At 43.5% G+C, this 14,269-nt stretch overlaps 2 protein-coding genes across 4 annotated transcripts; one reads left to right on the top strand and one right to left on the bottom strand.

Moving 5' to 3' along the window:
• Positions 1–213: 213 nt before the first annotated feature.
• zbtb8b (zinc finger and BTB domain containing 8B) lies at positions 214–12,662 on the bottom strand. Of its 3 annotated transcripts, none has more exons than XM_061266766.1 (5): positions 11,920–12,662; positions 2,601–2,793; positions 1,581–2,448; positions 1,332–1,510; positions 214–1,242 (listed from the first exon to the last, which is right to left on the bottom strand). In XM_061266766.1, exons 2-5 carry the CDS (start codon positions 2,772–2,774, stop codon positions 928–930), a joined length of 1,536 nt encoding a protein of 511 aa, XP_061122750.1. In that variant the 5' UTR covers positions 2,775–2,793; positions 11,920–12,662; the 3' UTR covers positions 214–927. The 3 variants fall into 3 exon arrangements, with proteins under 3 accessions (XP_061122750.1, XP_061122749.1, XP_061122751.1); XM_061266765.1 differs by lacking the exon at positions 11,920–12,662 and adding an exon at positions 3,184–3,330; XM_061266767.1 differs by lacking the exon at positions 11,920–12,662 and having other exon boundaries at positions 2,555–2,689.
• On the top strand, positions 10,168–13,652 carry heyl (hes related family bHLH transcription factor with YRPW motif like). The gene is made up of 5 exons (XM_061266800.1): positions 10,168–10,556; positions 11,937–12,003; positions 12,231–12,314; positions 12,514–12,595; positions 12,661–13,652. The coding sequence occupies exons 1-5, from the start codon at positions 10,480–10,482 to the stop codon at positions 13,305–13,307; spliced, it is 957 nt and encodes a 318-aa protein (XP_061122784.1). The 5' UTR covers positions 10,168–10,479; the 3' UTR covers positions 13,308–13,652.
• Positions 13,653–14,269: the final 617 nt, after the last annotated feature.

The following is a 14,269-nucleotide window of genomic DNA, read 5'->3' as shown; positions in this document are numbered from 1 at the left end:
ACAATAAGAAAAAAACATCTGTTGTGAATTTTGTAATTCAATGAAAGAACAGCAAGTAACATTTAACAGTTGGATGTGAGTGCTCAAATATTTGAAAACAGTCAAATTAAGATTATAGTGCATTTTAGGGTCATTTTCAAATGTCACCAAAAAGCTTTTTTGTTTATGGAATATCACAAATATTTTTTGGATAAAACTGAAAAAAAGCACACAAACGTTAGCCTCTTTTATTTATTTGGTGCTCATATTGACAAGAGAAAAATTGGCTTGACCTCTTATGAAGCCATTAAACAAATGTTCCCACAGAATAACAACAATGTGAGATAATAATAATAAAAAAGCTCACTTAGCTAGTGATAATTGAAAATAAAACATAGGTGGTAAAGTAGGTTTGTCAGGAAAATAAATAAGTCAAGTGACCTGAACAATCTTTGTATTTGTACTTTGCTATTTGAGTTCCTTCTACTGCCATTTCATGATTGTACTAACAAAGTAAACACAAATTGTAACTTATTTTTGGAGAAAGAATTGTACTGTAAAAAAGAAGGAAACCACTTCCATTTGGCTTCCAAAAGCAAAATGGCAAATTAGCATTGCAAGTGTGTCAAGTCACCACTAGAGAGCGGCACTCTGCTTCTCAAATTTGCTCAAGCCATGCACCAGGCATCAAAGGTTATCTATTGATTGAATTTTTAATATATAAAAACTACACACCAGATATAGAAGTAAAACAACGCTCACACAATTTAATCAACAAAGTCCATCGAACTTAAGCATGGAACACCAATAACCGATAAGAACCGCATTTTTTTATCCAAGAAGCAAAGGCCTGATTGTCCCAGAGCCACAGATATCCTTTTTTGAAATCACATAATATTCTGGTTAAAGAACATCGATTAATGATGACCAAGGTCTACTCCTAAAACTTCACAGGGTATGACCTACATCATCGCACGTGGTCAGCTCACTTTCCAGCATCGTCTTCCCCACCAAGTCTTCCACTCGACCAACCTCCACCTCGTCCACGTCGTCCATGAAACTGGCCCAGTCGGCGTTTCCGTCCTCACGTTCGGCGGGCTCGGCGTGGCCGGCCGGGTGCAGGGGAGTGGAGTCGGCGTGAGTGGTGGTCACGCAGTTGCAGCTGTCGCAGATGCCGTAGCGTCGGAACCCCGGCGACACGGTGGACCCGTAGAAGATCCGCCTGCAGCTCTTGCATGACATGGGTAAGTCGTGCCGATGGACCTGGTTGGGAGTTCACAGACGATGACAGCAGTTGAGAAACTATTATTAGGGATGGCCATAACAAAGAAGTGCTTTGCTTCAACTCTTACGCTGAGGGCATGGGTGCGAAGATGTTCCTGCCTGGTGAACCTCTTTCCGCACATGGGACAGGGGAAAGGCCTCTCGCCTGTGTGACAGCGAAGGTGGCGCTTCATGATTCCCTTCTGCTTGGCCGTGTACGGACAGAAGGGGCACTTGTGGAGCTTGACGGGAACCAGTAAGCTGTCGCCTGCAAAATTAAAAGAAGCAATTCAAATCATCTATCAAGCTCACAAGTGGCCAATCAGGTGTGCAGTTACCCGTGTCCTCTCCGATCCAATCCGACTGGATTTCCATCACCGACGATCCCACGAAACCCAAACTGTCCTCCATTCGGCTCAAGCCTAAAATGCTACCCGGTGGTCTCTGAGTCATGCGCTGGCCTCCTCGGTCCAGCAGTGAGTTGGGGCCTTCACCTCTGGCCAGCATCTCCATCAGCTGTTTGGCACTGAAAGAAGAGCTGCAACCCACAGAGAAGCGCTCCGTGGAAAAACTCGGGGGAAGCGATCTGCTCGGGTGAGGAACAGAAGGTCCAGGATATGACGCCAGGTCTTTATTGTCAGGAGACTCCGAGAGCTCCTCATCCGGGTCATACTCTATCTTGGGGTTCACTAACTCATGATTCAAAGAAGAGCGCGTCGAGGTAAGGTTTGTCTGATCCGTGTGGGGTTTTGGTTTTTCGCCGCCGGAATGGAAGTCGATGTCCATGTTTTGGCTTGGGCCTGGAGGGGTGCTGCCCGGCATGGGCAAAGGGCTCTTTGGCGGCTTTACAGATACTCCATCTGCTTCTGCAACCTGTGAGCGAGGCTCTGCAGCCCCAAAACTACTCGACTTGGATGCTGCAGCAGTGCCGCTGTCCGCGGGTCTGTATTGTCCTCCCTGTCCCGGATTTTCCCCCCCTGTTACATCCTCCTTGTCCTTATTGCATATGTCCAAAGAGGAGCTGATGTACTTTTTGCAAAGGTTCACCAGGTCAGTCATTTGCAAATAGCTGGCCGCTGACATCACTTCAATGACAGAGTTGCTGCTCAAAGCTAACCGGCCGGAATAGAGGAAGTCCAGGATGATGGAGAAGGCATCAGCTGTAACTATGTCTAATGATGCTGTGCTTTGGCGCTGGCCACTATCCTGAAATGAGAGACAATTACAAACATTAGTGTTTCAACTATTTGAATAATTTGCTTTAATAAGGTGCAATGGAAACTCCAAAGGGAGAAAATGTGATTGTTCGAACCAAAATCGGAGGTATCACAGAACAGACTGTGGTCGACCCACCGCACCTGCAAATAGTGAACCAAAAGAGCTCTAAAGTAGCCGCTTCCAGCAAACAGGACATTGCGGTGGGCCTTGAAGACGCGGCCCTCGACCAGGATGCTGCAGTCACAAAAGTAGCCTCGCTTCTGCTGCTCATTGAGTTCAAACAGAAGCTTGGGCAGGTAGCAAGGCACCTCCATGACTAAACTTCGGTGGGCTCTGCCAGGAGAGAAGAAAGGACAAATAATGAGCGGAAATGCATGAGTCTAGTTTCCAGTGAGTCACACAATCTGAAAAACAAAACAAAACAATGTGGCAGAATTATTGTTTCCTCACTCTCTTTTTACAAGTCAGCATGCAGCTCGAGGGTGTGTGCAATTGAACTGAGATGCTTTAAAGCTTATCTAATTTGCATGTATGAAAAACTGTAGCCAACATATAATATAGAGCAACTTCATAGCAAAAGAGTTTATTCTGCCTTTGTTTTCAGCCTAGCTACCGTTGCTAAGGCTAACTACCTAGTTAGAAAATCATATTCGGCTACTCGAAATCGTCACTTTAAAAAGCACATGTCAAATAAAACACAATCAACTAGAATGACTTACTTACCCTGAGGGAATAAATACTTGATGATAAGCCTTGATCTTAGAAATATTAGACTGCTAATACCAGTGTTTTCTTCTATTTCTGCTTCCCAGAAACGCTTCCGGTAACACGAGATTGACGTTTACGTTGAGCCAATCAGAAGTGACGTAGCCCGAATACGGGCGTTGACTGGACCAATGAAAGAGGGGCGGACAACTTCGATGTTGATTTAAATATAATAATAATAATAATAATAATAATAATAATAATAATAATAATAATAATAATAATAATAATAATAATAATAATAATAATAATAATAATAATAATAATAATAATAATAATAATAATAATAATAATAATGATACTACTACTACTACTAATAATAATAATAATAATAATGATGATGATAATAATAATGAATGTAAATAAACCCATACATGATTATATAAATAAATATACTAACAAATAAATAAATAGATAAAACCAAAGAAATAAATAGGTGAACAAAATAAATAATCTGATAAACAAATAAATAAAGAATGTGTGTAAATGAAAATGACTATTCTTTGAAAATTAATTCATCAGACTAAAATAAGGTAACACCACTGACCATTTAAAGACATTTGACAGACACATAACTGTAAAGATGTGTGGTTTCATGACAAACGTTTTTGTTAATTGCGTTCATGCTATTATGATTGATTTGTGAACATGTTTTTTCTCAATTGTTCATATTGTACTACTAAGCAGCCAACACTTTCCTAAACTACATTACTACATTATTCTTTCCACCCATTAGCTCCAACGTTGTACTGTTTTCCATTTTACAGAGAAAATAATCCGCTTGGTTCCAAGAAAAAACATTCAACTACTTTTCATTTATTTGCCACATCCACACATTTCATCCCACAGTTCTTGACTTCATGATATTTTCCTATGGCGTGCTGTGGGAAAACCACGTTAATGTTATGACAGCCCAACGTAAAATACGACCAAGAATATTAGCACTAAAAACTAATCTTACTCTAATTAAGGGTTTCCCAAACTTTTTTAGGATCCTTCCTGTGGCATAACACAATCCATCAATTATTGTCTTAATATAAAAGTACATATGAGCAAAATAACAGACAGCATTCAACTATTACAGCCTGCTTGATTAATAAAAAAGATTTCAATTCACTGTGATATATTCAACAAAGAATCTATTATGTAAGAGACTTTACTAAAAAGTCGACCTCTGTGCCAAGATATCAGTGAAACTACGTGACCATATTTTTAGATTTTGTTTTCTTCCCCCCCAAAAGTGGGTGCATTCCCTCAGTGGGTATGTTGACTTATATCTTAAAACGTCTTCTCTAATTGTTCATTTGTTTTCATGTTACCGAGCATAGAAAAAGACCATACTTGTGATTTACGGCAGACTGATGGCGGCTTGTGATGTCTAAAAAGTCAACAGCCTTCATGGACGCTTTGCATTGTGTGTGTCAGCCGCACTGGCAGCCACAGTCTGGCGCTGAGGGCCCGCAGCGGCACCCCTCGCTCCTTGTGGTCTGACGAACGCTCGGGCCTGCATTTTCCCAGGCTGAGACAACACACCACGGTGGCAGCGCAAGCCACACTGGGACTCTGATTAAAGACTCGGGACAATGGAAGGACCGCGGTGGCATTTTCCTTTCCTAGCGCCGTCTCCCGAGAGGGTGGGGGTGCCGTGAAACGTTTGAATTATCCCAGAATCTCTGGAATTCCAAGCGAGGTTCCGCGGGAAGGACCCTCGACAGGGGATCAAAAAGACCAGAACGGAGTGTGGTGGGTTGGTGCAGAAGCAAACAAAAAAAAAAAAACTGAAGCATCGGCCTGTGTGGTTGCATTTGGTTGGGGTTATTTGTGATTTTTGGCCAATGAGCAACAAGCATGTGGTGCTTATTGTCCTTTTATCTCTCATGTGCAATCGCTGGGAGTCTAATACAGCAGGCGCCCCTCTTTATTCGAGAGACACCACTTTCCTCTCTCATTCTCTCTGTAATTATCATTTCATGTCGTGAGACCGACCGACGTCCCGGCACATCTCACGCTCTTCCCATCACCCGCCGGATAGGCCGAAAAGAATTCACGACTGAAATAAATCTGCCAGCCGTTTTTTTTTTTTTTATTGTAAATCGAGCACCACGGAGCCTTCGCACACCACAAAACTTCCGGTAGCGAACGGCCCCGAAAAACTGATGTCTTTGCCACAGGCGGATTGCCACGATCAAAGCTCGCTTGTGCTATATGCAGTTAGCCAAGAGCCCTCAGACGCTGACCTCAAACATAGCTTACGTCTGAGCGCAACACTGACTGTGTGTTTGCGGTACTTGTGAGGAAGACTGTGTAGCAATGGTTTCGCGGCACACGTGTTGCCTTTCAGCAAGATTTTTTTCTCTTTCGTCTGCCTTTCATGTGAGTCCGTCGACACGAGCACTGAGACGTTCAGACTCGGCGTCGACTTGACAAGTCTCGCATGTTATGCTAATCTCTCATTCACCGACAACTAGACGTCAAACTTCAAAATAAAAATGCCTGTTAGTTGCACTCTGGATAATCTCTTCTGGGAAAGTTAAAAGTGTCCCATCAGCCATGGCAGGTTTACGGCCCATTTTTTTTTTCTCAACTTATGGCTGCTCCTCTGAGATGCCACGGGGGGTGACGTGTGGATGGATGTCTCCCTGATAATCGGAGGTGTTCTGTTATAAGAGGGATTTGTGATACTAAGGGGCTGTCAGAGCACTGCGCCCCAGGGTGTCGGGTGTAAAACAAGGATGATTCACCCTCCCCGTGTCATCTCACAAGCTTGTGAGCAAATGTGTATTTTGGATACATTCCTGACAATTACTGCCGACTCTCCCTTCCATGCAGCTCGCCATGTGAAAAAGAAATCTTTCGGAGTTCTTCAATTTTTGCCAAGTCGTAAAAGATGCGTAGTCATTCAATTAAGCACAGTTGTTTTCATTTATCACTTTTTTTTTTCTTTGTTCTGTGTGGCCCATGAAAGATTTTCTTGTATGTGATGTGCGAGTCACAATGAAGTGATTACGGGCCGGCGTGCCTTTGAGACATGGCACTGAGCGGCATTCTTCACGCGCTTAAAAATAGAAACCGTCTGCTTTTTCAATTTCACTCACTGAAGGGACATTTGGGCATGTCCTTTTTTAGAGAGTACAAACATAACAGCATATGTTCTCCAGCATGCCGCTTTGATTTTACGATAGGAATCGACTCATGTGGGAGCGACGTGGGAAAAGCGACTTTTTCATTCGCCGGGATTTAAAAGGAGTCCAAAGTTGAACAAGATGGTGTTCAACTAAAAATTGGTGGAAAAAAATATTTCCCCATCGTCAAAGATCTACAGAAAGGCCAACGGCAAGTTCAGAAGCTCACGCGAAGACCATGATGGGGACATCGCTCACTCGGCCACGCCCATTAAAGGCACACTTACAACGCTAAAGTTGTTGGGACTCAGCTTGTACAATCTAGTGCTTTTTTTTAATTTAAAAATATACAGTCACGATGAAATCTATAATACTTGGACGTCAAGGTATAATTGTACTATTAACTAAACTCCAAAGCACAAAATGGGTCAAGCTAATGCTACCATAATTAGCATGCAGCGGAAATGATGACAAGCATGAAACCCAAATGTTTGAAGTTCTCAACAAGTGGCACATTATTACTTTCTTGAAAGCCTTTTTTTTTAGTTTTCCTAAAACAAAGAAGTTAAAGATTCCATGATAGCGATAGTCCGAACCTGGAATGAATAAAATTCCGATAAATTCAATTCTAGAGGTCAAACATCATCCCAGTTGCGTTAGACCTGACGTTAACGACGTAAGTGTTTGAGGAAAAAATGTGGAGAACAAAAAAGGCCGACATGAGTAAGACGACAGGAGAAGGGGGGGGTGGAAAACAAATGTGGATGGATTGGTGGGAGCAGGCTATTGGGGGGGGGGGAATAACACAGATCAGTCAAGGGGGAGGGATGCAAGAGGGGAAACATTCGCTCTTGCCCACATTAAAGCCATAAAAAAAGAAAACAAACAGAAAAACATGTCTGACATAAAGAGACTGGTTTCCGCGGTGACAGCACAATGGCTGCCTGTGGCTCTTCGGGCCCTCGCCATCTCGTCTGGGACCCGGCACCAGCGAAAGTCACCGCAGTCCCATCAGTAAGTGTGTGCGTGTCTGCGCGCAACATTGTGAATGTCATCACGCTCAATGCTGTGGGAACGGCCATGAAAGGGACCCCACTCAGAAGCCACAAAAGCGCCTTTCTGAGTTTCCTCGCCGCCTTTTAGCCTCTCTATTTATCTTTACGCGGGGGGGAGCCGGATGAGGAGGGAGCCCGTGACGAGCTGACCGACCCATGACTGACACCTCACTGTCACATTTAGATCTCAAGAGGCTCATATCAGTTTCTGGAATCAAACTTGGGGTGTGTAGACTTTTATGTCCACTTAAAATGGAGCAAACTTACAAAAGTAGCTTCTTGAGTAATAAAAAAAAAAATGCTGTTTGCTTTTGATGCCTTAGCATCATCGGATTCCACTAAATGTAATATAAAAATCGTTTAACTTGTCGGACTCAATGTCAGCGAATGAAAACATCTGTTGGCCATTATGACAAGCTGATCAAGTCAAAAGAAGTCAGTCATGATACCAATATAGTTTGAGATCAAGTAAATTACGTCTTATCGAATTCAGTCCAAACAAATGAGGCAAATGAAGTTAGATTTCAAAGATGCTTCCCGAGAGATCAAACAAAACGCAAAAAATCGAGCAGAAGATGTTCAAAGATTTTTTTTTTTTTTTTAAATATAAAGTATTTGCACTCTTGCCACCTCATGTATATTCGAACCTTTAAAAACAAAACTGCATCCGAAGTGATAATTGCGGCTGGGAGCTTGTCCTTATAAATTCCAACCTCATTCGTGTGAGCGCAAATTGCAAAAGCATGAGCCTGTTAATTTCGACGAGGGGACCGCGGCCTTGTTGTGGTTTGGAGGGATGTGGCAGAGCGACGACTTAAAATAGCAGATCAAGACTGGCAGAAATCTCAGCAAATTCCATCTGATGGCTTCTCAGATCTCTGTCTGTCGTCGCCGCGCCCCGATCCCCACACCATCAAACCGCTCTCATATTTAACTCATTTCTTTTTTTCATTCATCTTCTTAATCACTTCTGTCCTTGTGCGTGTTTTCCATGCGGCTTACGTCATTTTGGAACGAGCGGCCATCTTAAGCTAACGCACATTCCAAAAGCATGCATATAATTGTTTTTTGCAATTTTAATTGGGAAGAAAATGAATGACATCTTCTGACATAACACATTTTTCTCACGATGACTTTTTCTTTTTTCATTTATGCCCTGAAAATCACCATGTAAATCTGTCTGTGGTTTTCAATTGGAATTTTGTCATTTCCAGTGAACACACAAATGATCATCTCTGTTCCCATTATCTTTTAATAAACAGATTACCAGGGCAAGTTGACTTTGATAAAAGAGCTTGGTGTTCAAACAAAGCATAAAAAATAAAAGAGCATATAATTGACTCGAGACAGAATCTCCGGCGAGATGTTTAGCACCCCCCGAGCCCCAAAACAAACGCTAATACAACATCTTGCACACAATCGTTGTCGTATGTTTAAACGAACACGCCCTTCCAGTCTGCCGAGCAGGAAGAAACACACTCAAGCCGGGCATTGTGTCAAAGGGGGCATGCCACTTGGCCTGGCTCTTTTCACGCAGACACACACGCTGGCGCGCACAAACACACACGGCGCCGGGCTCTCGTGTTTCCATGGCGATGTGCGCCAGCAATCTTCCCACGGTGGCTGTGGAAGCGATGACTGAGTGTTGCACAGAGCCGCATGTGTGAATGAATGGAGCGCCGTTAGTGCATGCGTGTGTGTGTGTGTTGGGGGGGGTGCTAACCTGTCCAGTGAAGAAGCGAGATGTTCAGACACTCACTGGGCCGATAACACCCTTGACCTTCTGGGTACATGGAGCTGGGCCGCTTATCTGTCATGTTTGACACTTAGCACCTGGGCTGCTATCTTCACTGCTGCCTTGTAACTAAGTACAAGTACTTAGTGATTTCAGGTATATGCACTTTAAATGTGCATTTTTTTATTTTATTTTTCTTTATCTCTGGGGAACCAAAGAAGCGTTACAATTAATGATGCAACAGATTCAGAGAAGCAAAGGCCTGATTTCAGAGAATCGGTGGTGGTCACGATTGTAACGATTAAAGATTCTCCTTAATCTGATAACCTTTTTTCCGCCCTTTCTTCATACCAACTTGTAAAACTGGTACTAGGACTGATAGGAATAATTACTAACCGGGGTTAAAGCGAAGTTACTCGGAATTCTATTTCAGAGTTTTTTTTTTTTTAAACACAAGCACTTGTACTTCAGTACAGAGTGTGCCTACTTTTGTCACCTCTGCCTATCCTGCAAGATGACAAAGAGCCACTCAGGGACGGAAATCTAAAACCGGTTCTTGTCGAGAACGGGTTTTAGGGATTGTTTGCTTGCACGACAATTTTGAAATGAAGACATTTTGCAGCAAATTTTTATTCATTCCACCAATGAATCGATGTAAGTGAATTTAGCCTCTCCGAAGAGAAAATAAACACCGATTGAGATAAGTTTTTCTACCTCGCGTCTTACTCACACCTAAGTGTGATGGTCCAACTGGAGATGGAATCCAACAGGGTCCATCATTCCCACACTCCTCACCTCTCTGCCACAAATTAGTCGGGCCATTGTTCTACATGAGCACACAATTAAAGGAGCATGAGAAGAACGAAGGAAGGAAGGAGAGCAGGAGGAGACTGCAGGCTAATTGACAGAGGGTGACTGAGCAACGGGTTGCAAGGACAGGGGGGGTGACTCGCCGGGGAAGGGCAAATGAAAGGGAGGGAGGGAGGAGGGACACGAAGAGGAGGCGACCGCCGCCGGGGGGGAGGGCAGAGGAGGGGGGGGGGGGGTCTGGTGGAGGGATGGAGGCAAAACTGGCAACCCTGCTTCAACTGCCAAACGTTGTCACTGGGTGCTTGTGACAGGGAGAGGACAAATAGAAGCTTGGGAATTCTCGCCGCTTTGTCATGGGCCCTCGGGGGTCGAGCAAGTGCCACCGCCACTAGTCAAGCGGGAGAGGAGGGAAGACAGTGGAAGCAAGCACAAGGCTTCTTATAAGCCACGGGAGGAGACCGAAGAAGAAGGAGAACAGGCCAAGGGGGCGCGAAAGGCAATTTTTAGCTCCTGTCGACCTGGTAAGGCCAAAATGAAGAGACCACACGATTACAGCTCAGAGTCGGACACGGACGAGCTGATTGACGTGGGACAAGAGGACGGTTACTGGTGAGCATCATCTCCGCACACCTGACGCGAGGGAACTAAAAATAATTGCTAATTTATACCGCAATGGAATATAATATGCATGCTATAGCACAGCATGCAACGGTCAGAATTTTACGATTGCTTTTAATTCCTTTAACGCATTCATTGGCAGCTATTTTTAGACCCATGTTTAACTTTCTACTTGAAAAAAAAGTAAAAGATTTATAAAAAGATTCAGGATTCTAAAAAAACATAAAAAGTACATCCCTGACAATAAATATTAATTGCATTTGTAACATACGTTTTTGAATTATTTAATCCATCCGTGGTGCAAGTTATTAAAATGAATTTTACTTTTTTACACTCTTAACCGTATATCACCTACTTATGAATTTGAGGCAATCGTTTAAATTAAAATGAAGCAAAAGCTTGAATGATAAACATTACACCATAATAAAATTTACGGTTACCACTTATGTACAATAAAACTTCTTTTTTAAATTTTAAATTCAAAAGACTCAATGTTTTGTGTCATTCATTTTTTTTATCCACTCATAAACCGCACATTTTGACTTTAAATAAAGTGGCTGGTACTATAAAATTAGTATTTTTTAGTAATAGGTAATTAGTTGCATAATGCAACCGCACAAATAAACAGGGAGTTATATCTTTCTGACTCAAAAAAATAAATACACAAGTTATTAAGTAAAATCTGTTTCATGACAAACTTTCTAAAGTATCTGAAATTGAAACATATTGTATCGGTCAGTCATTTTCACATATTGAAACTGTCAACATGAGGGTTCAAAGGTTCCAAAAAAAGAGACAGGCGTGATCAGAGCAAACACGTTTAAAAAAAAAAAAGAAAAACACGAGACAAGAACTTTGGTTTGTCACGAACAAACCCATCCCAGCTTATTAGTCAGCGCGTGTTTGTAGTCACAGGAATTCTGACCACGTCAGAAGGCAGTACGTGACACCAAAGACAGCCTCGAGTCAATCGAAATTTCTGCGTGACACTTCCTTTCAAGTGGAAGCCATCAAAAGGCATCTTAAACGAAAACACACGACTGAATTGGCGCCGTTTACAATTGAATAAAAAAAACAACAACAATAGGGACAATGTTGGCGCTCCCTCTTGCAGGTCTGTGCACAAATAAACATTGACGGACGGGCGGGCGGGGTGTAACCATCTCAACTTGTGGCCCGCGGGAGCCAACGCACGGCCTCCTGGCTGTAAAATAATCTTCTGAAACTGCCTTTTGTCAAAACGTAAAGTAAAACAACATGTTATCCTGAATCATGGCCGTTTTTGCAGCAAATGGCGTTCTGCTGCCTCTGTGTTTTATTAAACAATGCTAATGATAACAATATGGAGACTCACCATATATTCTGATACAGCCCAGTCACCGGGTCCATGTCGCCTGGCAGCGCATCACAGATTCTGGCCCGAAAGAAGAGAAGAGGGGTGAGTTGATTGAAAACTGCTATTCTTAAAAATCTTTTTTTTCCCATTATTTACTGAAAAATCCAATTACCACTTTGCTGGCACAAGCTAACGCCCAATTATCTTAATAGGAAAGTAGTACATTAGCAAGTTTTGGTTTAGTCAGGGTTGTCATGGTGTAATTTTCTAAGATGAGTTTTTTTGTTAATATACAATAGTAAAAATGACATTTCTTTTGCCCTCCATAGATAATTGAGAAGAAGCGGAGGGACCGGATCAATCACAGCCTATCGGAGTTAAGGAGACTGGTGCCAAGTGCTTTTGAAAAACAGGTGACAACTCAAGACAAATGGTTGCTAGTTTAGGTAAAATATACGGTATCAGCAGTTTTGGTAAGCTTCTGTGTCCCAAAACAAATCTTCCCATGATTCCAGCCAAATCTGCTCTGTGACTGCATGCCACAAATATTTCAGCTTTGTGGTCTTGCGGATTTCATCCGGATAAATATTGCGGACTTTCTCTTCTGTTCAGGGTTCCTCAAAGTTGGAGAAAGCCGAGATTCTGCAAATGACTGTGGACCATCTCAAATTTCTGCACGCTATGGGAGGAAAAGGTAATTTATTTTTTGTTTTGAGTCTGGGAATTTTTTTGTCTTTGACAACTTTCACTTTGTTCCAGGTTACTTTGACGCGAGGGCGCTGGCAGTGGACTACAGGACCCTGGGCTTCAGGGAGTGCGTTGGAGAGGTGGTCCGGTACCTCAGCTCTCTGGAAGGAGAGTCTCCAGACCCGATAGGCGCCCGCCTGGTCACTCATCTTTCCCACTGTGCAAGCGAGCTGGAGCCCCTGGTTCTCCAGTCGCACCCAACCTCCGCTTTGCCCTTCCCTCCTTGGCCCTGGGTGTCCTTCCCCCAGATGTCCGCCGCCTTACCGGCCTCATCCTCACCGCCGTTCCCCAGCGGACGACGGGATCTCGCCTTGATGGGGAGCTACCCGCCGGCGGCGGCCCTCCGCCTCGCACCGCTGGCCGGCTGCCAACGGGGGGCGCCACCCCTCCTGGCCCCCTCGGCTCTCGCCCACAGGCTGCCGTCCCCCGCGCCCTCCCCATCTTCGGGCCCACCCAGGCCGACGCAGGTCTCCCCTCGCAGCACCTCCAAGAACTCGCCTCTTCCTCCCGCCCCTTCCTCTTCCTCTCCAACCACCGCGCCACCGCTCGTTTCTTTCCGACCATTTGCTCCTTTGGTATCTTCCGCAGTCCAGCGTCGGGGCTTAGTTGGATCGGGCAAATCCGCTCAAGGATGGGCGACTGAAATTGGAGCTTTTTGAGGACTATTTTTTTTTCTTGTTTCAATAAAATCCAAAATGACTTGTGCAAAGGATATAAAACTCCCATGTAGCAAATGACTGCCTTTTTTTCAAAGGACTCTACAAGCCATATCAGACTGAAAGTTTCTGATCATTGCCAACAAGATCAAGAAACAATGAAGACAACATGTAAGGACGATTTCATTGTCAAATGGAAGAAGGTCCAAAAGAGCCATATGTTTAACAGAAAGCAATGATTCTTCAGCTGTTATGTATTACTTTCCAAATCAACTATACATAAGATGAGTGTTTACGGCAAAGAATGTTTCGGGAAAAAAAAATCTACATAAAAACTAAGTGCCTTTACCTTTTGCCTGTGTATTTTTTAAGTTTCAATGTGGTCTTAATATTCATTCATATTATTAGGATAAATCTAGCAAACCAATTTCCAGGAAATGGAACAGTAGGTGATGAGCCAAGGACAAAATCCTGGATTCATTTATTTTGGGGGATTTTAGTCTTATTCCCGTCATGAATATTACATGAATCCACAAAAGATAAATCAGTCAGTCAAACTTGATATTGATCGTCATTGATCAACCATTAATTAGTGGCGGTTAGCCAATACAAGGAACGCTTATCAAGATTATTCGTATCCCACGTAAGCGAGAGCCGTCTCGTTCGTATCGGCACAGGAGAGCATCTTCAGCGATCGGACATGGTAATTATTTTTTTTTTCGAATCCTGCGGTCTACCAAACGGCTATCTTCCCTTGTTTGTCTGCATCGCTGTCTCCTCAACAATGGGCACGACAATGAAGATGAGGCGGGGGAAGCCACAGGGGGAAAACAATAAAGATCTCAAAGGCTGGGAAGACGGCCGACAAAGCCACGGCGAGATGAGAGGACGAGTGACAATCCCAAAGGGGTCGACGAAAAGAGTGATGGATGACCCTCGGGTCGTTTCCCAAGCAGACAAGCGCG

This window comes from Syngnathus typhle, linkage group LG20 (genome assembly GCF_033458585.1).
Source record: "Syngnathus typhle isolate RoL2023-S1 ecotype Sweden linkage group LG20, RoL_Styp_1.0, whole genome shotgun sequence".
Lineage (NCBI taxonomy): Eukaryota > Metazoa > Chordata > Actinopteri > Syngnathiformes > Syngnathidae > Syngnathus > Syngnathus typhle.
This window is presented reverse-complemented; position numbering and strand designations above follow the sequence as displayed.